Source organism: Canis lupus, chromosome 34 (genome assembly GCF_003254725.2).
Source record: "Canis lupus dingo isolate Sandy chromosome 34, ASM325472v2, whole genome shotgun sequence".
Classification (NCBI taxonomy): domain Eukaryota; kingdom Metazoa; phylum Chordata; class Mammalia; order Carnivora; family Canidae; genus Canis; species Canis lupus.
The window spans coordinates 16752468-16776420 of record NC_064276.1 but is presented as its reverse complement, the minus strand read 5'-3'; the positions used below and the strand labels follow the sequence as shown (position 1 = coordinate 16776420).

The window sequence follows — 23953 nt, the reverse complement described above, 5'->3', positions numbered from 1 at the left end:
CCCAAGAGAGGAAGAGGTAGGTGCCCCCGAGTTATACTTACAGCCTGTGCCTCCCTCAGGTAGAGCTCCTGGTCTTGCAGTACCTAGGCCTGTGGGCTTCTAAAGGCAGGCATTGCTCAGTGGTCTCTCAACTTTGTGTTCCTCAGCTTACAGTAGATTCTCCCTAGATGCAGTAGTAGTGATTATGGCACCACTTTCAGAATCAGATTTAGGTTCTAGTGTCCGTTCTGGTGATCGCTAGTTGTGTAGCCTGGGCAAAGTAAGTTACTGAACATCTCGGTGCTTCATTTTCCTCAGCTCATTGCTTTAGGCTGCTTTTTTGGCAGTATTTAAGAGCGGAATAGGGATTGGAACTATATTTTTAAAGGTGGGCAGAATTTGGATCAGCAGATAGCTTTGTGTAGCCAGGTGGAAGATGACGAGAAGCATTTAAACTATTGAAGCCATCATTAGTGAATTTGAATGCTGACATTTCTTACATTTAATGTAGTGAAGAGGGACCAGGCTTAGGATCAGTCTAGACTTCAGGTGAGTCCTTAGAAGCTGTTAGCTCCTGAGAAGATTGCTTTCTCTGAGGCTTGGTTTCCTCATGTCTGTAATGGGGAGGTGATGCTCAGTTGCAGTAGTGAATCAAAAGTAGTATGTGTCACACATAGTCCCATCCCTTTTATCTTTCTTTTTTTTTTTTTCCTCTTGATCTGTCATACACTCCATATTAACAGTGAGTCATTGATCTACATCAAATAAATCAATCAGCTATTTTAATAAACAAGATAGTAAATAACCATGGCATTCAGTTTTTAAATGTCAATTTGATATCATCATGGTACTTAACATTTGTATGTCATACTGTTTGAATGTTGAGCCTGGTTTGTTTTTCTCCTCCCCAGATGGTATATTACTTATGGTCATGAACTCATTTGGAAGAACAGGGAGCCTCTAGTGAAAATTTGGCATGAAATGAGGACTAACAGCCCCAAAAAAGGAGGCGGCTCTAAGTAGAACTGGGATCAGATGATACTGGTGCATGTGCCCCGTGCTGCCTGGAGAGTCCCAGGAACTCATCAGCCCTGGAGTGACCACATCTTTGCTCCTGCTTGGAAGACACCCAGCATCTAGCTTTCCCAGTATTTTAAACTCTGTCTCCAGTACATGTCTTACCAGAAAGTGAATTATGACAAAGTTGTGAAATAAAGGTTTATATCTCTAGTTTGTAAACAGAGGGTGTGTGTCCCTTTTGAAGAGCACTAATGCTGCCCTGGAGTCTTGCTATTAGTGTTATATCTGACATAGTTTGAGCAGTGAACTTGGCAGGAGTGCACAGGGAAAGGCCTAATTGAAACTCAGAGATGCTTGTTTTTGTACTTTGGCCTCCTTGCATCTCTGCTTCCTCACTTACCCTTTCCTTTGGTTGGTTGGCAGGTAAAAAAAAAAAAAAAAAAAAAAAAGATCTTCTGGCTGGCGTGGACTGAAATAACAGCTGTAGTATTTTCTAAATTTTCCCAAGAAAGGTAATGTTTTCTGGCAGTGAGTGGCATATACAAAAAGCTATTTTTAGGCTTTGCTTTCTAGATTAAAATTGTAGCTAAATTAAGAGTTAGAAGGAAATATCTTGGAGAAATTCAGACTTGAATCTGAGCCTAATTGCATCTTACATTTGAAAATGTGCATTCTTTGAATTGAAGCATCATACTGAAATAGCAGACAGTGGTCATCAGAACAGCTTCACTCTAGTAAAATTCTTGCTTGCCCTCATGATTGAAAATTATTTCTAGGAAATGCATTTTGAGAATTTAAAAGTAGTGTTTGTTGAGATGATTTATAGGAGACTTGTTAGTCTTTTGGTGGCCTCAGTAGGTGATTCCGGTTCTTGCACCCTGCCCTGGAGAGGAGTGCAGCCATCTTTCCTACTAGGTGTCAAGCTTCATGGAAAGGAGTGAGCTGTGCCCACCTCACAGTGGTGAGAGCTGAATGGCAGCATGTCCCCGCACATTGGAATTGTCTAGAATTTGACAATTCTTTGTACTTTTTCCCCCAGATTCTTCTCTAGTGTGAAATACTTTATTTTTACTAGGCAGAAAGGATTCTATCTTAAACTATAATGTCACTCGTTTTGTTTTGTTTTTTAACCTAGCCCTCTCTTTGCTGGTAAGGAAGCAGGATGGTCATGTATGGGAACTGCTCAGGGTCACACTGCTGTGCTTTGACATTTCTGAATATATTATGCCACCAGCCCTGCAATACACAGATGAGGCAGGAAGCATTTCTCAGAGATAGGATGGGAGGCTGAGATCACACGGACATTCTGTATGGGGTCCAAAATGAAATTTATGTCTTGCTGTGGGCCGACTAGGGACATAGGCCCTGAGGACATGTATTTTCCTGCTTTGTGATGGTTAGTGAAGGAGCATTTAGAAGGTCAAGTCCCTAAATCACTTCTCTGTCCATAACATCCCTCCATGCTGATGCCTTTGAACAGCCAAGTGCCATTCTCCCCATGAGAGGCCTCATGAAGAGTCAGAGCCCGGCTCTGGAAGCATGAGTCTTACTGAGTGTAGCTTTGGCAGTCGTCCCTACTACTCTTTGCCCACTAGGGTGTTTTCTCATCGTGGCTTCTCTACTGACACGTGAGCACCCCAAGCCTCTGTTCTGCCTGGCTAGCGCACCTCTTGGACTATGCCTCCTCTACTGGCCTGTCAAGTGCGTTGCCCCCAGGAACACAACTGCCTTGTCTCACTCTGCTTTCCCTGGCTTTAGTTATCTTCATGAGGACATCCTCTGAGCTCTGGGCCCACAGACTACCTCTGTACCCAGTACATGGATCTACCACATGCCAGGTATGGTTTCAGGTCCTAGGACTCCATAAGCCCTTCAGATACCACTCCTGGCTTACTGAGTGGTCTCACTGATCGGAAGCCAGAAACTTGGGAGCCATTCTAGATTTCCTTCTCTCAGCTCTCATTTCTAGAATCCAGTGCCCCTTCCATCCCCAGTGCTTGTGCCTTAGTTCAGCCCCTTGTCTCTAACCTAGACTGTTGAGACTGTTCTCCAGCTGGTCTCTAAAATTTCCTTATATGTCTTCATATGGCTACATGGTGCTGGAAACACTTTGGTCATTCCCCATTGTCCCCCGTGAAAAAAACTTAAATTCAGTGTGGTTCCCTGAGGCTCTCCATGGTCTGGCCTCTGATGCCTTTGACTGGACCTCCCAACCTCCCACCCTGCATTCCCACCCCTACCCAACCACCTTCCCTCATTACAGGTGACAGGGCCAGCCTCACCACCCCCTACTTGCTTTATCCAATTCTGTTGTTGCCTTACTACACTGAACCTCTTGAGTCCCCCAGCATTATTCCAGGCACCTAGTAAGTGCTCTTTGTTGTTTAATGAATGAAATAAAAAGAAAAGCTACCTTTTTTTTTCTTTCTTTTTCCTGCAGGATGGAGTACTGTAGTCCCAAATGTCTCAATGGCTAACCCAGGACCCTGGAGCACGGAGGTCACACAATGACAGCTTGCTCTGCCTAGGGAGAGAGCAGGTGTGCAACCTCCTAGTGTCTTCACGGCATGCTCCTCTTCTGCCTCCTGGGCCATGGCCTGGCCAGGGCAGCTGTCACTGCTATGACTGGAAGCTAAGAGAGAGGATGCTTTGGGAGAGGAATCAGTATCCTGACTGGTCAGGGCTGCACTGCAGATTTCTCCTCCAAGATGCAGACTGGAGACCATCCAAGTGTATGTTGGAGATGGAGCTCTGGGTAATTAATGCCGTTTCGGTAGTGTGATTAATTAATTAGTCATTGGTCTGCAGTGCACATTGAGGGCATGTGTCAAATACTCAGGAAGTCTCTTGAGTGTGGCCAGGGAACCCTGTCCTGCATTAAACAAACTGACCTTTAGTGGCGGATTACCCAAACTGCAAAAAAAAAAAAAAAAAACAAAAAAAAACAAAACGGTACAGGGACTTTTTATAACACAACGGCCAAAGATTTATCGGCAGCTTTATAATGTAACTCCTCTGTTGCCATGCATTAAAATTAGGGATTTTAGAACCCAGGGAAAGGTCAATTGAGGGCTAATGCCAGTTCTCAATGAAAACTGGATTGGTTGTTACAAATTTAGCATCGCGAAGGCAAGTAGTGACTCAACTGGCTGATTCGGACACGTGTTCCCTGGCAGCAGGGCCCGGGCGGTCAGCCCCGCGCTCCCGCCTGCGGGGCCCGCGGGCAGCGCAGCGCCAATGCGGCAGCCCCGGGCGCCCTGCGAGGCCCAAGCGCCTGGGGGGGGGGGGGCGGGTACTGCGCCCGCGCTGGCCCCCAGGCTCTCGCTCTCCGCCAAACCAGGTCCGAGTTAGAAGCCAGCATCAAAGGGAACTAAGGGTTAAATTATGAAACCCTCGAGGGGGACGCTGGCAAATGCCTCCAGGCGTCTTCGGGCGCCTCCCGCCCCCCCAGCCCCGCGCCCCTGCTGCCGGGCCGAGCCGGGCTGTCCCCGCCCCCGCCCCGCCCCGCCCCCGCCCCGGAGGCCTCCCCCAGGCCAGGGGGCGGCGCTGCGGCGGCGCGGGGAGGGCCGCGGGGGCGGGGACGCCGGGCGGGGGCGGCGCGGCCCGGAGCGCGGGGAGCAGAGCGGCGGGCCGGGGCCGGGGCCGGGGCCGGGGCCGGGGCCGGGGCCGGGGCCGGGGCCGGCATGGCGTGGCCCTGCATCAGCCGCCTCTGCTGCCTGGCGCGGCGCTGGAACCAGCTGGACCGCTCCGACGTGGCGGTGCCGCTGACCCTACACGGCCACTCGGACCTCGAGAGCGAGGAGCCCGCCCCGGGCGACGCCGCCCCGCGCAAGGGCCCGTCCCCCGCGGGCGCCCGGGAGCCCGGCCGGGACGTGCCGCTCACTCAGTACCAGCGGGACTTCGGGGTGTGGACGGCGCCCGCGGGGCCCCGGGATGCTCCGCAGGGGCGCGGGGCGGGGGCGGCGGCGGCGGGGGCGGGCGGCCGCAGGGGCAAGCAGTCCGCGGCCCCGGGCCGGGGCGTGTACGTGCTCCCCATCGGCGACGCAGACGCGGCCGCAGCGGTGACCACGTCGTACAGGTAGGGGGCTTCGGGCGGGGGCGCGTGGGGAGGGCGTACCCCATGGGAGGGGGAAACTGAGGCCGTGCACCCGGAGCCCCCGTCCCTCGCCCGTCGCACTGCTGCGGGCGGCCTCGGAGGTCGCCCCGTTGGCCCCCTGCTCCCTGCGGGCCTCCGAGTGAAGGAGCGGGCACCTTGCCCACCCGAGCCCACTGCCTCCACCGAGCCACGACCTGCTTCCGGGCACTTCCCCAGGTGGGCCAGTGCCGGACCTCCTGCCCTTGCCCTGGTGCCCTCGGTGCCCTCTGTGGAGGCGTTTGTCGACCAAACAGGGCGCCCAGTAGGTGGCCCCCTGGGGATCGCCCTGAGTGGGCGGATCTGTGGGTCCACCCTGCCCCCACCTCAGCTCTGCCCCGGGCTCGCTCCTTTCTTAGTACAAAAGTAATATAAACTCACCATAGAAAAAAAATAGAAATTACAACAAGTTAATTCCTTTAACTCACCCAAACTGGTAGTTCTTTCTAATCCATATTTGAGTTCATACCCACTTGTAATTCTTGTACGTTTAGATTCCATACACATTTTCCCATCAATTTCAGTTGTCTGCATGTTACTGGATATTTTTTTGCAACATGAATCTTAGTAGATGTGCAGTGTTTCATCCTAGGGATGGATATACATTCGTCCATATATGGATATGTATGTTCAATTATTAATCTGTCATTGAATATTTAGGATGTTTCTAATTTGGAACCATTAAAAACGCTTCTTTCAATCCACTACTCCATTTCCAGGAGTTTCCTTCTAAGTATTCAATGTGGGGCGAGAGCAGAGGAATAGAAGCTATGTTGCAACCTTGTACTGCAGGAGATGGAAACAATCCCACCTCCCCCCCCAGTGCAGCTGGTTAATTCTAGGAGGCCTGGGATGTACGGATAGTGGAAGATCTGGAAGATCTTGAGTGGGTACCGGCCTCAAAAAAGAAAACAAAATGCAGAACAGTGTGTCCACTATTTATGTTTTTAAAAGGAGTACTCATGTACCCGTATCTGTTCAAATAGGAACCCTTGGGGGGAGGAAGAGTGGGGAGGAGAGGGGGATGCCAGGGTGGAAGGGCACCGAGTGACTTTCAGCCTCTTAACTGGTTTTTTTTAAGCGTTTACAGGTGTTATCTTTAAACCATTTTTTAGAGAAAATAATTTCTGTGATATGATAAGCATCCTTATAGCTGTCTTTGCGCTTATCAATTTCTTTATAAATTCCTACCTGTGGAATTAAAGGGGCAAAAAGGTATGAACTTTCTATCTCCCTCAGATTTATTATTTTTAGAAGCACTGTTAAGGTAAGAGTCCCATAATCATCAAGACACATAGAACATTCCATCTCCCCAGAGGTTCCTTCACAGGCACACAGTTTTTCAGGAACCTTGGTGAAGAATGGGTGCTGCAGGCTGGGTCTCGAGTTTGCTGATGCGTGCTCAGCTGAGCTGCTAAAAGGCGAGGGCAAGGTCAGGGGGCAGGGCCCACACTGAGCCCAGCTCAGGCCCCAGCTGGGCTGTGGGCGGTTCTGACTCCTGTGTGCTGGCGGGGAGCCAGCTGCAGGGGCCTGAATCCCCTCCAGAGAAGCCTGTAGGGCCCAAGGGCCTGGGGGTGCAGCACCTTCACATGACCAGTATTTCAAGCCAGGAGGAGAACCCATGGCTTCAGCTCAGGAAGGAAGAGCTTTCTTGTAATTCCAACGGACTGATGATGAGGTGAGCGGCCTCCAGGGTGCTAAGCTCCTCCTCACTGGTAATGTTCAAGCAAAGGTGGGGCCCATTTAGAAGGAGCCCCTCACTTGCGTTGAGCAGATGATGGGTTTGAATGTCTCACTGGGTCTCCCATCTCCAATGATGCTGAAGGTACAAGTTGTTATTCTCTGCTTAGCAAGTATCAGAAACCAGGCTCAGGACTTTGCAGATTATCTCCCCAAGACCTCACCTCCTAAGATGTTGCTGCCCCGAATCCCTTCGTTTCTTGAGCTGTGTCCTGCAGTGGGGGAAGTGTACTGCCAGGAGTTGGGATTCACTGGTGCTCTTGTGTCCTGGGGTCTAAACTTGGTGGGTCACTTGGCCTCTGTGACCCTTTCCTCATCTGTAAAACAAATAGCCAGAGCTTGACTCCCTGGGTCCCCATACCCCTAACTCTGGCCCAAACCCAGGACCACTACTGAACTTGGCTCTCCCAATCCATGCCAGCCGACCTCCAGGATGCCTCACTTCCCGGCTCTAGCACTTGATGCAGGAAAACTCCATTCTGGCTCCTTCTTGTAAGATCCATGTTATCTGAGCAAACTGTTTGAAGAAATTCACAAAACAAAATGAGTAGATCCAGGGAGCCGAGGTACCGGAGTCCTCGTGGCCACTCGCTAGCCCCGCTTCTCGTGTGAAAACTGACCTGCCTCACTTGCTTGGCCAGATGGGTGCAGATCCTGCTCTTGCCGCCAGCCTGGGTCTCTCCTGGGCAGCGCCCAGAGCCTCCCCTCTGGTATTCTCTAGGTGCTATTTAGCACCTTTGACACAGGTTCTAGACCTCCTTCCCCAGTCGTCATCCTCTTTCCTTCCTGGGTGGGTTACAGGGCAAACCATTGTGCCCGGCCCCCAAGGTTCATCATAACCTCCTGCATATACATCAGTAGCCCTTTTCATGAGGAAGCTGAGGCTCAGAGAAATGAAGGGGTTTGAAGCCATGAAGATGGAGGGTGCTCGGCCTTGCCACAGGTGGCCCCCGGCCCTCCGTGGGACTGCAGCCCTAGGGCCCAGCTGAGGCCCAGACAAGGTGGACAGGAGAGCCTGCTTGGTCAGGGGAGGCACCCGGTGTATTGGCTTGCCCTGTGTTTTTATTATCCTCTTTGCCAGAGCCATAAATCTGTCCTCCTCCTCTTCTGGGCAGTCACAGGGGGGTCCTGCTGATTCTAGGTCTGAGGCCTCGTCTCCATCCCCACTGCAGTCTCCTCTCACTGGTCTCCAGGAGCAGCTATGGGCATTGTTCTAGCTCCTGGCTCTGGTCGCTTTGTGCCGTGACCCCTGCAGCCACCCTGGGGCGGCAGGCTTGGGCTGCCAGGTCCAAGGCTCAGCTCAGTTTGGGGACAGAAGGGCACGCCCAGGGGAGGACCTGCTTCCCCAGGAGAAACAGAATGGCAGATGGCTCGGGCAGCTGGTCTTTGGAAACTTGCAGCTTCAGAAGCATAAGTGATCCGTAGGGCCCTGGCCCAGCTCGCCTCCTGGCACCCCTGAGTGCTGACCACGGACAGACACAGCTGCTCCCTACACACAAGGCCTGCCCAGTGGTGCCCAGCTGTGCTGCTGCCAAGGAGAAAAGGCAGCTTTGTTGACTTCTGGGCCTGAAACCCAGCCAGGGCTGTGGGTGGGATGAGACAAGAATGGATCCAGCCCACATGTGGGTGCTCCCTTGGCCAGCTGGACACTTTTCTACAGAACATTGCCTTGGCAGGTGCTCCTGGACACAGCAGGTCTTTGCCTTCCTGAGCTGTCTAGCAGGGGCGTTGAAAGAATTAAAAGAAATAGGTCTTTTATGCAGAAGAATTGAGGAAATAAGTCTTTGTCAAAAAATGTACTCCAAGGGGGCACCTGGGTGGCATAGTCGGTTAAATGTCCAATTCTCGATTTCAGCTCAGATCATGATCTCAGGGTCGTGAGATGGAACTCCCACTCAGCAGAGAGTTCAGCCTGGAGTCTGCTTGAGATTCTCTCCCCCTCTGCCTCCCCTCTCTCTAAAAATAAATACATGAATCTTAAAAAAAAAAAAAAAAAAAACTTCAAGAACATGAAGCTAGTTTGTGCCAGCCTTGTCACTTCTGCCCAGGGAGCCAACCACCTTCCCTCCTTCGTCCAGGCTGGAACATGTGTGCACGGAGCCATTTAAAGCCAGACCAGCTTGTAGTTGAGACAGTCACTACAACCTGTTCTGTTTTGTAGGAGTTAATAAGAAATTATTAAAAAGTAAACAATACTGAACCTTGTTTTTCCTTCTCAGTTGTAACCAAGTAGAGAAGAAATTTGCTGTGCTGGGCACTGTCCTGGCCAGCACCTTCTGTGGATGTAAGTGACCTGGGCTGGAGGTGACCAGCCTTCACTGGTTCTGGGTGACTAGGGCCCCTTAAAGTGGCCCAGAGACAAAAGTGGGAGCACTAAGGAAGGGCTGGGACTTGGTTTCCGTTGCGCAGCACGTACCAGGTGCTTGCTCTGGATCCAGAGCAGGATGTGAGCAGTGAAGACTGGCCAGGAAGTCTTGGAAGCACAGGGCAATGGCGGTGGCCCCTGTAGAGTCGGGAGGGATGACGGACTCTGAGCAGGGTGGTGACTGTGTTCTCTATTCCAGACAGGAATTCCAGGCCTGGACCAGAGTGAAGCCGTCGAGATCCACAAAGGCGAGACCCGCCACAGTCATAACAACCCACAGCTCTGGATGGGACAGCAGCCCCCGGGACAGCTTCCAGGTCAGCCTGAAACTGGTGCTGCAGGCACGGGGCTGGGCTCCAGGCTGCAGATGGTGTGAGAACAGTCTTTTTCTAGATGGTCCCCTACTGCTGGCGGGGTGGCCATCTCCCCAGCGCTGGCGCCTCTGGCAAGCAGGATGTCCCTTTCCGTCCTAAATCCCCATCTTACCCTTGGCCACTGAGCACTAGCAATGAGCCTTCCACATCCTTGGCATTTGTGTAAGGGAGGAAAGATGGGAGGTGGGGACTCTTTAGCCGCCTGATTCCACCCAAAGGAGGCTTCAGGAAGCAGAATGGAAGGTCCAGGTGCCATATTTGTCCTACTAATGCAGTGACCCTGCCCCCTGCATGTTCCCCCCCACAGATCCCCCAAGCAGGTGGTCTCAACTCTTAGAGGATAAAGAGGTCAGGAGGCAGGAGTTTTCCTCCAGGAGCTGCGGTGGGAGGTGGTGGGGAGGGTAAGTCGTGGGAAAGGCACACTGATATGGCACCACATTTCATTTTCCAGGCTCCTGAGGGGAGGAAGAAGTTTACCCCTAACCCCTCAGCCATCTTTCAGGCATCAGCTCCCCGGATCCTCAATGTGTGACTCCCACCACGGAGAGGGCCACAGCGGAGACCGAACCCACTGCCGCCAAGATGGAGCAGTGCTCAGCCACTTGGGGACTGGGGTGAGATCCTGGGACTGGCCCTCTCCGTCCGAGGGGGAGGGCCCGTCTTGCTTACTGTGGGCACCGCTCCTCCCCGGCTGCCACCTGGGCTGTGGGCCTGGCGCAGAGCAGGGGCGCAGATGGACACAGCATCACCCTGCTCAGCTCTGGGCCCCCACCAGCCTCTTGTTCCTCGAGAAGTGTACAGAAGGCTTCGGATCTTTTTTTAATTGCCTCTTTTGGCCACCCTTCAGTTTTTAAATCTGAAGAACCTAAGGACCAATTCTGTGGTAAACTGAATTGGTCTGTGTGAGCTGAGGAATATGGACATAACAGGTGCTTGAAAGAACCAGTTAATGTCCACTTTGTTGTTTTCCCAGGCTGCACAAGAACTTTGTAACCTATGGCAACCCAAGGGCCTGTCCCTGGGTGTTCCTACAAATGCCCCACACATTCAGGTTGAAGAACTCTTGGGTTATCACCTGCATGTGACCCATGATGCTGCTGAGTAGGATGCCATTTCCAAAAGGAGGAGTATCAATCATAGGATTTCCGTTTTAACGACATGATTTAGGGCCCAGACAACCGTTAAGTTTTAACAAAAGGCTTCTTGTGAGGAGTGCTACAAGTAGTGAATGAATGGCATTTACCTTGTAGGTTTCTGAGCCCCACATTTTATTACTAATTCCAGTTTTTTCCCTTACAGTTGACAACTAAAAGGGAACACCATACACACTGGCTTCCTTGGGACGAAGTGGCATTAGCCTCATTCCCTGAAAGACTTTAAAATGTTATCTACACCTAGATGACTCCCACCCTGCTCTCCCTTACAGTCGGGGAGCTCACTGTGAGGAGGCAGCTGTCGGCTTTGGAAAGCTGCCTCCTTTCCCGGTAAGTCCCAGCCTATGTGGCCCTGGAACAAGCCTGGCCCCGTTTGCACAGCAGGTGGTCAAACACTCGGAGTTCGGCCCCTCTCAGAGATCAGAGGTTTAAGCTAAGCTGTCTTCCGTCCAGGATTTCCCTCTGGATGTTCATCCTTCTCCGCCTCACGCGCTGGCTGGTGGGCATTTACTTAAGCCAGCGGCGCCGGCCCTCCCAGCTCACAACCCGAGACCAGGAGCTGGGCTGGTCCCTCAAAGGGCTGCCTCGGGCTGGCACAGCCTGCTCCTCCGCGCAGCGGAGGAAATGCTCTGAATCATTTTAAAGGCAGAACCCAAACCATATGCTTACACAAAGGGTTCTATTATTTCCGACTTCATTGGTTTGCATGCTAGTGGTTTCTAAGAGAAAAGAGACTGCCTGCCGCTGTGCATTCTGTGGGGAATGAACAGATTAACCATACAATCTCAGATTTTACTAAAACACAAAAATGCACGGTTACAATTTCTTGTTAGCTTATTTCTTTAATTGTGAACCCAGAGCACCTTCTCTCATGTCTTTATCCCCTCTTGGTAATAAGGACTTTGGCGGGTCATGGCTAGTCCTGGTTGTCCCTTGGAGGCTTATGGATCCCAGGGTCTCTCCCTTTGGACCGCCATCCACACCGGTGGCGTGCGCGGTATTCACAGGACGTACCATCCTCCCCTTGCACCGCACTGCCCCTCTGCATCTCCCAGAGCCTAGGTTGAAAAGTCCGTCCTTGAAGCTAATTCTGGGCTCAAATCCTGACTTCTCTCCTCACTACCTGTGAGCAGTTTCAGCTTCCATTTCCTTATGTGCACAGTAAGGAGACCACCCCCTCCCTCGCCGAGCCGGTTTATGTTTACGGGCAGGGTGCTGCTCAGTACAGTGAATGGACAACAGAGCACAGACATGGCAATTGTCCTTTCCTGCCCAGGCCCCCCCTTCCTCCTTCCCCATGGAGCCGGCTCTATTCTCCTTTGCAGCTTGGGTCCCCCTGATGCCACAGACACAGTCCTTCTCCCTAAACCCTGCCCCTGTCACCCTTCCCTCCCCCGAGCTTGTAGACCAGAAAGGCTGTACCTCAGCCAGACACCACAGGTCTGCTGTTCCCGGCCGCGTCAGCACCATAGCAGCAGGAGCACCCTGTGCCTCACCCGGCCTGCCTCTCAAGGCATACTGCATGCCTAAGAACCTTTCTGGAATGCACTGGAACAGATAGCTTTCCACAAAACCCCCAACTCGATAATCTTCTTTGCCAGGCTTCATTATTAGGAGACTGGGGTTCTGAAGAAGGGACTTCCTCCCACTAGTAAGGCCCATCATGTTACTGGAGTGACCTTCCAAAGCAACTGAGGCAACAGTCTCAAGTGCGGTATGAACCCACATCACACACAATACATGTATATAAAATAGACAAAGAAAAAAAAATAGACAAAGATGGGAAAATGCATTGGAATACTAAGGTAGTTCTCTTTGGGAAGGGGAACTATGGGTAACTTTAAATTTTTTACACCTTACTGTATTTGCTAATGTTTCTATATGATAACCATTTTTGTATTAATTCTACAGAGTAATGTTTTTAAAAATAAAAAGTTCAATCTGTTAGCTAATTTCAGCCAAAAGCAAGTGTTCAGTATCAATGATTTTATAACTTGTGTCAGCACTGCCAGTGGCCGCCTCGACCCACCTTGAGGATGCACTGTGAGGCCCACAGAGAGGGGAGCCCCAAAAGTCCTCACCCGCAGTTATTTAGACCAGGGTCCTGCCTCTGTGTTCCATGGTGCTTCAAAAGTCAGAAAAACCCACTGCAAATGGGAACTCTTTCACACCCGTACCACCACCAGGATTTCAGGTCCAACTCCAAAAAGCACCCTTTGAAAGAACCTTGACCCTGCAGACACCCCATTAGTGGGGTCAGCTCTGCCTGCCCCGTTCACACAGGCTTCGGTCCTGAGAAGGAGTCCCCAGCCGAGGTGACATCAGTCATTAGGGAAAGAAGCCTCAGTAACACCCCTATTCTCTGTCCTCCAGACACCTTAGTTCCTTAAAGGCTGACACGGAGTCTGGTCCCAAGAAAGCTATGGACCTGGACGCTATCACGATGCCTCTTCCCTGCGGAACTACTTGCCTCCGAAGAACCAAAGCTTTCAAAGCCCCTAGTTCTTGTTAAGGACGGATGTAAAAAGTGGTCATTTCTGAAATGTTTCTGCATCTCTCATTTTTTTAGCCATTCTGATAGCAGGTGGTCCCAGCAGAACTGTGTCACAGGAGTCCCCTCTTCCCAGACAGCATAGACCAGGATGCTGCTGTCAGAGGACAGGCGTGGTCCCCTCCTTGCCAGGGCTCTGAGGAGGCTCCGAGGTGCTTCTCTGCCCCAAGCTGTCAGAAACTGCTATTTCCAGGGTTAATGTGCATCTTCCAAATTCTTTTCAGACTCTTACGTAACAGTGATCCTTTATCCTGCATAGCCGCAAACCCTTTATGGAAAGCAGCAGCAGACTTAGCGTAAACACGCAAGTACCCATCCCTCTGCCCCACCCCGGTGCCTCCAGGCCTCCCGTAGGAAGAACCTACCAAAGTGTAATGCATCTAACTCAGAAAAACCCATCACAAATACTAAAAGATTTATTGTAGATTTTTGTTACACATTATGATACAAATACATCTGAAACATTAACACATATGGGAACTGTTAAATGATTTAATATTTCTTTTGCAAAAAGATAATTACTTTAGGCTTTCATACCTGTAATAAATCACTCTGTTCTCATTTGGATCAAATCCTCCGTCCTGTAGATCTGTCACAGTCCACGCTGAATAAATCTATGCACTTGCCCACTAACCTTGTTTGCAGTAGTTAATGTATAAAGTATCTGAGCCTTTATGTACTTTTTTTTTTTCTTTGTTTAACTAAGCCTGGGCATGCCCAGTGCCTTACCGAACAGATTTCCTTGTGCATCTGCAATCCTCAGATGCTGAATAAAAAAAGGGCAGATTTCTCAGTCACCTCCCTGCCCTCTTCTGCTCCTGGCCCAAATGTCTATAGAACTCAGGAAAACTGGAATTATGCTGACTCGGTACATGTGATTCACAGGCTTCAAGTTTCCTTCGAGAAGATTCCTAACAGAATAAATTCTTTGCTTTCCTTTGACAGAGACTGTGTTAGGATGATTAGGACAGAGTGTCTGTAATGGAACTGGGCATCGCACAGGGCACTGCTAACCTACCTTCGGTTCCCTACTCCACTGAGAGGGCTCTGCGTCTGGGCACAATCTCTTCTCACTGCTTCTGAGCACTGACCTTCCTGTCTCGTGGCTTCAGCAGTCATCTCTCTATCTTTAAGGCACTCACAGTGTTTCCTTGAAACGCTTTTCTTTGGAAAAGCTGAGTGGAAAAGAACAGGACACTAAATCCACGGACAGGACTTACCACCCCAGCAGGCCTGTCCCAGGCGCTGCTCCCCACTGGCCACTCAACAAGGGGTCGGCAGCAAATGCCATGGAACCGGCTCTCTGCCTGGCACACACGCAAAGCTGGTACAAGCCTGCCAGGTGCCTGGGACTTGCGGGTGTTCTCTTACTAAGACTTTAAGAGCTTCTTGGTTATAGTCAAACCTTAACCTGGACCTATGCTGGGATGCGCCTACCCCTTGACAATACTCTGACCATGGCTGTAGTAACATTTCTGTGCTCTGAAAAAACAAAAAAAATTCTGTGCAGTGTAGTGTGCTGGCTCCCAGGCTTATTTTCGGCAAGGTGTCACCGCTTCCTATAGCTTACTGGGTCCCCCACGCCACGGCCACCCCAAGTGTGGAAGCTCAGCCTGTCTCCAGGTGTTAGCAGGGTAACTGCTGGAGCTGCCTGTAATCCCAGAATGGGTGGACTGCTAGTGTGCCAGACTTATTTTCTGCCTCCTGGAGGGAGACTCAAGCCCAAGGTGCCCCTTGACACCCAGAGAAGGACCTGCTCACTACACATGGCTGGGCCCAGCTCTGAGACTCTCCTGGAGCCTTTGCAGAGAGTGAGCAGATGCAAGCGAACAGAACACACATCCACTCACAGCTTCACTCTAGAATCAGGAAACAAACTTCTGTCCTGAAGGGATCTGATTTGAGACTGAACACCCTGGTGTTACAGTGAATTAGGTGGAGGCAATGGTTTGGTAGCCATAATATTCTGAGGCACACAGAAAATAACCTCCTTCCCCAAAGAGAAGAGTCGTCACAGTTCAAAGCTTCAGATACATTTTCAAATCCTGCTTTTCTAGGAGCATCTTCATTCCATTCACTGATCTTCATTCAATATCCCCATGTGTTTATTTGTGAGAAAGTCCAGAAAAGGAATGTTGCAAATGGCCTGGTGAATATTACTCACTGTAATTTCTTTGGGAATCCTGTCCAAAAACAAAGCATATTAGGTGCAGTTTTCTCAAGCATTTAATAATTAAACAATCCATTTATCAAAAGGACCATTCCCCCACTGCAGGCCTACTGGAAGGGGACAATACTGAGGCACACTTTCGGCCACCTGGCATGGGGGTGGCCAGGTACATTCTCTCGCTTGCTCTCCTTCCTCATTAATTTATTTTGTTTTGATGACAACTGGCCTGGCCTCTTAGGGCTTAGATCTGACTTCCCAGTCACAGGCATGAGATGGATTTCAAGAACTCAGTTGAACAACAAAGAAAAAAGACTCTCAGGATTGAGAAAAGAGAAAGGAAGTAAACTGGACAGCAAAACAGCACAATGTTTTCGTAATTCAGTCTCACCTGGACTGAGTTCAAGGGCTACAGAACTGCAAGACCACGATTCCGTCTGTCTGGCCAGTGAGGTTAAGTGTTCTTATCAAGAGCACCCCAGCTACTCTATCTCTACAGCCAGGACAGCGGTGAGCAGGGGCCACAGAAGGTGCTCAGCCCACTCTTGCATTTCACGCAGGACAAGAGCATTCTTAGAATTCCTGTTTCCTTTTCCTTCTTTCTTAAAGATGTCTTCTGTTGATATATATATATATATAGTTTAAAAGGATTCTATTTATTTATTCAATCATGAGAGGCACAGAAAGAGAGAGGCAGAGACACAGGCAGAGGAAGAAGCAGGCTCCATGCAGGGATCCCGACGTGGGACTCGATCCCGGGACTCCAGGATCACGCCCAGGGCCAAAGGCAGGCGCTAAACCGCTGAGCCACCCAGGGATCCCCCTGTTGATATATTCTAATACCGTGAAGTCTGACCTCGTAGTCCTCTGATTTAAGCCTTTTTATGTCCTCAGACACTTTTGATACAATTTTGCAAACTTATGACAGGCTTTAAGCATACTGGGATAAAGTGGATAAAATACTTGTTTCCTCTGAAAAGAATGCCAGGATGTGGAACAAAGAAATAACCTGTCTGCCATTCCTTGGGGCCTAGGAAAAAGGCAAAACTCAGTGTCCCGACCAGTGATAATTAGGGAGGCAGCAAAGCAGAGGTGAGCCGGTGGGCTTTAGAGCTAATGAGGTCTGAGTGGGTGTCTAAGTTCTATCACACAAAGGCTGGGAAAGCCAGGCAACAGAACTTTCAGAGCCTGGTTTCCTGACTTCTACAAAGCGGTTTAGAGTTTTCCAATGAAAAACAAATCAAGTAATGTATGCAATGTTTGACCCCAACATCTGATACATCATGGACAATATTATCTTTAATTGCAAAGAGCTGGTATTTGTTCAACCCTGTAGCATAACAGTCCTAATGAACGCTGTGTCTGGAGGGGTGACTAGGAACATACAGACCTCTGGACAGAGCTGAGCGTTTACAACCATGAGTCTCAAAATGACCAAGCCGACCCCATGTCCCAAGCACTGACCCCTCCATCTCCAACTGGATTAAGTAGAAGACCCCTTCATGGGCGTCTAACCTGTCAGGAAGTATCTGTAAGCCTACTACCCCTGACTAGGGAGGTATTAGTACCTGTTGTGAGATGCTGTCTGGTATCCAACTGCCAAAGCCTGCCTCAGGATGTCATTCACCAGCTGCTCCGTGGCCTACGAGACAAGATGGGGTTACTCTCGAAGATGGCCACGGGCCTGCTATGAGAAGAGACACATCTGACCCCATCCCATACACAAAACTTTGGAAACAACTGTATCTAAAGATCATAAGTCCTTAAGGAAAAAATAAAGGTCCAAATTATAGACAAAAAATATCAGGTCAGAAAAATGGCCATAATTCTGAGAAATTATGAACGGGGGTAACATTCATTATTCAGATGGCGTTTTTAAGGAAAACAGGTTGAGGGCTATTTGTGAGTTATCTGTGCTGTGGGAGAAGTCCCACCAGGAAAGGAGCTTGCAGAGCTAGGATCAGACAGGCTAAGGAAGCTAGTCCATGAGCCTCTCTCGCCCAGGGATGGGACAGCTGTGGCTGTTTCTCTGTTGTTATGACAAGTGGAGAAAACCCAAGGCCTTGCTTATGTCATCTCCTAAAGCAATGAGAGCACTCTCATCTCAGTCTGCTTTCAAAGGCACTAGAAAGTACTGTTAGAGTGCCAACAGCACAGAAACTCTTGTGGATGCTTTAACATTCAGATGACCTATGATTTAGTTCATTCAAAAATCAGAAGGAAAAACACAGTAAGCCTCAATAAGACGAAAAAATCTTAACACTTATTATCTCTGTTCCATTTCATTGCCCTTGTCCCTTACCCAAAATTGCCTGGGACCCAGACCATCCTGCCCACAGCTGGCACCTCAGTGCTTCAGCCCCTGGAGACACAGCTTGGCCCTCTGCTGCCAACAGGCACCCACCTTTAAAATCATGTCCTCCACCACCGATGCATACACGTTCTTGTAAAGTGCCACAGGCTGCAGGGTGATCCCAATCTGGAAAAGAAGAAAGCCATTTGTTCCCATTTCTACGCTAAAAACCACCTCTCTCCAAACAAGCACACTTCTCGGATACCCAAAGAGATGTCCAATTGAAGAATAACAACTCTGTAAGCATTCTGGACAAAACTCAGGGGAAGTAACAAAAAATATAACTGGAAGAACACATCATCCTTTCTTTGTTTCTGAGTGGCTGTTAAATATGCTATTACAATCCCGCTTTCACCCCCAAATCTCCTTCATGAAGAACATGGTCAGGATTTGCAGGAATTCTGATAGTGGGATCAACACACCGGAAAGCATGGAATCCAACTTCAGGCCCTGTTTGTAAAAGGTGGTGAAGATACACTTGGAAACTGTGACTCACCCCATTCTGCATTTTCTCCTGTAAATGAAAGAACACCACCTTCCGTCTTTCTGTCCCAAGCAGCTGTCCAAGCTCCAGCACAGGCAGGGCACCCGGGAGCTCTAATAACGTCAGGGGAGCCTCGCCCTCTCAGGTGTGACTTGGCAATATCAGGACATGCGCTTCATGGGAAAGGAGAGCCGCTTCCACGGAGGCCAACGAGAACAAAAATGAAAAGTGGAAACGGTCTCTCTCTAGCTGCCTGCTTCAGTTCCATGGCCACCAAGGCACCTTCTCACATTAACAGTTCTAAGGGGATGCCCAGGGAGCACACCCCAAGCTCATGAGGCAGAAGAAACTCACACCATTACTTCACCAGGAAGGACTGAGGTTGGTCTCTAAGGCTGAGGCTCTATGCATCAGCATCTCAAACCTGGCTTGTGACCAAGAAACACCAGAGGCCATCCCCCTACCTTCTGTGTGATGTCACCAATGAATTCAGACCCCAGGGTTGGTGGCAGATAGAACTTCATTTCTTCCTGTTTCTCTTCCTGTTCCTTTTTGATGTTGATCTTTAACGGCTCTGGCAGGTTGAGGATGTCCACCTCCTCTTCATTCTCTGGCTCTCTTTTCTGAAACTGCTGCAGGTCCTCCAGTTTCCGGCAGAGGTTGTCGGCAGAGGAGAATGACGACGGGCACTCTAAATGAGAGGCGATCGGTCTTATGACAGCTTGCTGGCCAAAGGAAAGGCCTGCCTATCTCGTTAAGACCAACAGTCTGAGACCCAGAGGAGAAGGGACAAGTATCAAGGGAGCTAACTCTCTTACCAGCTCTAGAATTCTATGGCTCTGTAACTGTGAGAACTAGTAATTCAGGAGACAGGCATCTTATGTTAATATATATGTGATGTAACTGCAATCTAAGACAAAACAGACAGTATGTAATTCTGACTTTGCCACCAAAAACTCGGCCATGCCTGAAGCTGTCATACAGAGGCAAGTACTGGTAACAACACCGTTAACAAACTGTGCATCTTCAATAAGCTGATTTGTACAAAGTCTAGCAAAAGACTAGACCTTCTGAACCAGCAGGGGACCTGGGAATCATGCGGTGCATCCTTTTCAGTTTACGGACGAGGAAGCGAAGTCCACCCGAGGTGCAAGATGGGCTCCAGGGTACGCAGGCAGGCTGGTGACAGAAGCTCCCGGCTTCTGTGTCACTGACTGGGCACTTACAAACCAGTCAGTCAGAGTAATGGAAAGCTAGGGTGTGTGAGGTACTGTGCTTCACACGGGCTACCGAGGAGGCACGGAGGTAACCGACATGGCCTCTGTCCTCCAAAGAACTTAGGTATTTATTTCTGACAAACTGTCAAGGTTCTAATATTGGGTGCTGGATTTCAGAGAAAAGAGTGGTCATCCTGCACGAGGGCTCTCAAGAAAGCTTCATGGAGAAAATGGGACTTGTGCTTATCGTTAAGGACCCCCCACTGCCACACACTCTCCCTGTGCTACAGGCTCCCTCACATTGGGAGGTGGAGCTTCTGCTTTTCTACAAACGTAGGGTTGGGAGGAGGAAATGACCCTTATTTTTTAAGGTGAAATGCAAAATATTCTCCTTCATGCCCTGCTCCTACCCCATATAGCCCAACTGTGTTTCTTCACCATCAAGCAATTCATCTTATTGGCAACATTATTAGTTTTCATTTGTGTCTCCAACGCTGGGTTGCATACTGCCTAGCTAGGTCTGGGGATAAAGTAACAGATGAGACCGCGCCTCCATCTTCAAGGAGATTGGGTAGACGTGTCTATGAGGGGTTATAAGGTCGCAAAGGAAGGAGAAATCAGTTCTGCCTAGAGGAAAGGAGGGGACTAGGAAAGCCTTGAAAGAAGAAATGATGTCAAGGAGGGGGACCACTGAAAAACTGTGCGCCTGTTATATGCCACAGGTTGGAACACAATGCTGGAGACACCCAGGCACAAAGAGTTGTGCAGGGCTGTACTCGGGCCGTGGGGGTGGGGAGTGTAGACATGCATCTACAGGTGAGCAAAGGCTCCTGGTCTCCCAGTCCTGTGGGGCATACGTGGTCCCAGAACCGTGGAAGCTGAAGAGATGGGAGCGTGCGCCACACAAACCCCTCCCAGGCTGCTGACGGTGCTCAGGGCGCCCACCGAGGGGGTACCTGGCTCACTGTCGATCTGCGTCAACACATCCTCAATAGAGTCGCTGTCGCTCCTCAGAGTCTCGGGGTCGGGTGGGGTGTAGCCGTGGCAGCGACACCAGTGAGCGATGTGCTTGGTTTTAAGAGGAGTCAGGTGGTGGAATCTTGGATTCTTCTCTAAGATTTCTTGTAAGACTTTTCGCATTGTCATTGCTCTTTGCCACTTAAAACAAAATTTTTTGAAATCATCAATTTCAATTTAGCAGTGTGTTCAAATAAATCACCCAACTGTAAATGACCATGCTAACTTGTCAGAATTTTTTTATTAAAAACCTCACTGTGTTTTTAAAAAGCTGTAAAAAAGAAGTAAAGGAACTTCTACCTGGTATTTATGAAGTAACACTGGCCTAGGTTTTCCAGCTGGCCTAGTAACACTCCTAGGTCTGGCCTAGGTTTTCTAGCTGGTCTCAACCTGTGGTCTCCAATATCCCATTCCCCAGCAAACCTATCACACTGACCTTCTCACAGCTTCCTCAGCATGCCTTCAGACCTGCCACTTTCTCCTAAAACCCCACCACCTGACACAGTAGCTGCCACACTATGAGTACTCAACAACTACTTCATTTCGTTTTAATATATCGAATGAAAATCATAAAAGATGTTTAGAAATTTTTTACCACTGCAGGACGTAATAGTAGACTTTTCAAAGGCTAGCTACCTGTGTCTGAAGAATGAGATTTTAAATGGAGGAATAAATTCCACCATTAAATATTTAATAAAATATGCTGTAAATTTTATCACTGCTCTGTAAGATGAGGTTTATGGAAGTAGCCAGCATGCATGTGTGTTCTGGTTACTGTCTTTCAGGCTCAGTGGCAGCCTCTTGAACAAACGAGATTACCTCAGCAGCTCTCCTTTTCCCAATGTTCCAGCCATAATACTGCTCCACAGACTTTGCAGAAAAACAGCTGGCATCTTCACCTAGAATGAACATACCCAGCAAACTCTGAACAAAGTTGTTATGACTGAAATCAAATCTTTTTTTAAAATAAGATTTTATTTATTTATTCATGAGACAGAGAGAGGCAGAGACACAGGCAGAGGGAGAAGCAGGCTCCATGCAGGGAGCCCGATGTGGGACACGATCCCAGGACCTCGGGATCACACCGAGCCAAAGACAGGCGCTCAACCACTGAGCCACCCAGGTGTCCCTGAAATCAAATCTTATTTGCTCGAAGTATGTCTGAAAGTTTCTTTAGACCGGTTTATTGGACATATGTTCCTTACCAGACAAGCTCACTTGAGGTTTAACACAGAGGGCTTCTCCTTAAAAGGGAAGTGTGTATTCAAAATAACACCCCCTCTGGGAAATCAGCTTATTTGGCAGAGCAAGTTTCATGGCAGTAGACCCCTACCTATTAAAAAAAGTAGTGCAAATGGAACCCGCTAGAGGTAGCAGCTCTGAGACCTAGGCCTGGCCTTGCCGTTAGCTTGCTAAGTGGTGCCACGTGACCTAAAGCACCTCTTTGGGCTTCAGTTCTCTGATCTATAAAACTAGACTGTCGGGAAGATGGTTTTCTGATTCGCCTTCCAGCTCTAATATTCTCTATTTGTATCTAAATAATACAATACAGAGATTTTAAAATTTCTTTCTGCTGGGCTAGGAAAACATCCCCGAAAGTTTACTTTGAACTACCTCAGAATGACCCTACTTCAACCAAGGAGAAAAAAGATCATTTCTCTGTTGTCAGAAAAAAACAAGCAGGGTAGTCTATACTTGGCTTATCGTTCTCATACTCCCATGAATGTAATATGATAATGTGCATCATCCCTTCCTGGTAAATGTTTGTAGTCATCGCTCAAGAGCATACACCTAAGTATCAACAGGTACTGCCTTTTTGCACCCTAAAGGCAGTTTGGTTTTGTCAAAACAACTGAGGCTGAGAAGCAAGTGTTTGAGTCTTGCTGACAGTGGATAATGACAGAGCTGACATCACTGCTGGAAGTCTTGATAATCCTGCATTTCAACTTTCAAGTGAGAGATAGTGAGCGATAGAACATTAATGGTTTTGGACTCAAACAGACCTAGGTTAGTAACCTTCCTCATCATAGCTAGTGATCTTGAGCAAGTTACTTAACCTTGCTTATTCTCATTTTTCTCATCTGTAAAATGGGAGATGATACCACCTATCCCACAAAAGACTGTAAAAATACTCAGCCTGCAGAGTCTCGCACATTGTAGGCAATTTCTAATTTCTTTCCTTATTAATTTCCATTAAAGACTAATGCAGTTTTAATTGTATATGCAATAGATTTACAATTTACATACACCAAAATATGTAAAAAATTCCTTCCACAGATCAAATGCAGTGAAAACAGTAAAAGACCAACTGGTTGACCAAGATACTGTGAATTTGAAAATCTTGCAAATGAGCTATAGTTCTAACTAAAACCTCCAAAGGTAACTACCACATTAGTATTAATTTATAACACAAAGGGTTAAAGTTGACTCAATATCCCAAGTAGTTCACAGCTTTAAAAATGCATCCATATAGGGGTGCCTGGGTGACTCAGATGGTTAAGTGTCTGCCCTTCAGCTCAGGTCTTGATTTCTGGGTCCTGAGATTGAGCCCTGCATTGGGCTCCGTGCTCAGTGGGAGTCTGCCCCTCCCTCTCAAATAAATAAAAAGTTTTTTTAAAAAAATGCATCCATATATTCAGTGTAATTGTCTTACTTTTTGCAGTGATTAAGGGGATCTTCTTTACCACCGCTGTTAAGAGTTGCTGGATAGTCTCTAAATGGTCTATCCTGAGAAGGATAAATGAAAAGAATATTAAGGTAATAATTACAGCAGTTTCTAGCCACACACACACACACACACACACACACACACAAATTCATGTATATAGTCCCCTCTTTCCAAGGGAATTAAAATTTAACCAATTATATTGGGCATGTCTTTTTTTCCACTGCCTTGTAAACATAACCCAGATGAGACTCCAGGAATGGCAAATTATGCAAATATCATTCTATCTATAGTTTAAAATTAAATAGTCACATATCTTTTTGCAGTTGATTGCCACTAGAACAGAACACTTCTATATGCAAATTCCTACTCTTAGGTTTATTACAGTTCATGTTGTTACCTATCGTGTCAAAGCGGCTGAGTTTCCATTATCTCCAATAATCTGACATACTTCAAAATACATGGAGTGGGTCAGAGGTGGGTTCCCAACTTGGAAGTTAGAAAACCTCATGAAGTATTTATAGAAGCAGTGAGTATGTATGGCCCATGAAAAGGCAATTGTGATTAGGCAGGTGTGTGGATACTCAGATGTAAACTGTAGACATATCTGAGAATTACACCATGAGAAATCTGATGCTCAAAGATTCAGCAAAGAAAGTACATGTTTTTAAGCTCCACTGGAGGGAGATCTGTACCATGTGAGGCATCGGAAGTGCCAAGTCATGCTGCCCACTG

General features: G+C 48.6%; 3 protein-coding genes across 7 annotated transcripts in view; 2 read left to right on the top strand and 1 right to left on the bottom strand.

Annotated features, from left to right (window-relative positions):
* PARL (presenilin associated rhomboid like) overlaps positions 1-1218 on the top strand; it is a 47522-nt gene extending 46304 nt beyond the window's left edge. For both annotated transcript variants that reach the window (XM_025451323.3, XM_025451322.3), the window contains one exon: positions 891-1218. In XM_025451323.3, the coding sequence (XP_025307108.1) occupies positions 891-914 (24 nt within the window). In that variant the 3' untranslated portion in view covers positions 915-1218. The remainder of the gene's footprint in view (positions 1-890) is intronic.
* Positions 1219-4646: 3428 nt separating this feature from the next.
* MAP6D1 (MAP6 domain containing 1) lies at positions 4647-12728 on the top strand. The gene is made up of 4 exons (XM_025451324.3): positions 4647-5077; positions 9436-9553; positions 10062-10224; positions 10910-12728. Exons 1-3 carry the CDS (start codon positions 4683-4685, stop codon positions 10140-10142), a joined length of 594 nt encoding a protein of 197 aa, XP_025307109.2. The 5' UTR covers positions 4647-4682; the 3' UTR covers positions 10143-10224; positions 10910-12728.
* Positions 12729-13713: 985 nt separating this feature from the next.
* The window catches only part of YEATS2 (YEATS domain containing 2), a 122630-nt gene continuing 112390 nt past the window's right edge, over positions 13714-23953 (bottom strand). For 3 of the 4 annotated variants that reach the window (XM_025451321.3, XM_049105663.1, XM_049105662.1), the window contains 7 exons: positions 23207-23280; positions 21373-21452; positions 20493-20694; positions 18784-19010; positions 17887-17961; positions 17051-17124; positions 13714-15498 (listed from right to left, as the gene is read on the bottom strand). In XM_025451321.3, the coding sequence (XP_025307106.1) occupies positions 15390-15498; positions 17051-17124; positions 17887-17961; positions 18784-19010; positions 20493-20694; positions 21373-21452; positions 23207-23280 (841 nt within the window). In that variant the 3' untranslated portion in view covers positions 13714-15389. Of the gene's footprint in view, positions 15499-17050; positions 17125-17886; positions 17962-18783; positions 19011-20492; positions 20695-21372; positions 21453-23206; positions 23281-23953 lie in introns of those variants that run through there. The other variant, XR_004811824.2, reaches the window with a different exon arrangement.

Excerpts from the sequence above, each read along its gene's own strand:
- MAP6D1 (XM_025451324.3), top strand. The coding sequence starts at position 4,683 with ATGGCGTGGCCCTGCATCAGCCGCCTCTGCTGCCTGGCGCGGCGCTGG. Across the intron at positions 5,078-9,435 it reads GCGGTGACCACGTCGTACAG|ACAGGAATTCCAGGCCTGGA; the intron begins GTAGGGGGCTTC and ends TCTCTATTCCAG. Across the intron at positions 9,554-10,061 it reads GCCCCCGGGACAGCTTCCAG|GCTCCTGAGGGGAGGAAGAA; the intron begins GTCAGCCTGAAA and ends TTCATTTTCCAG.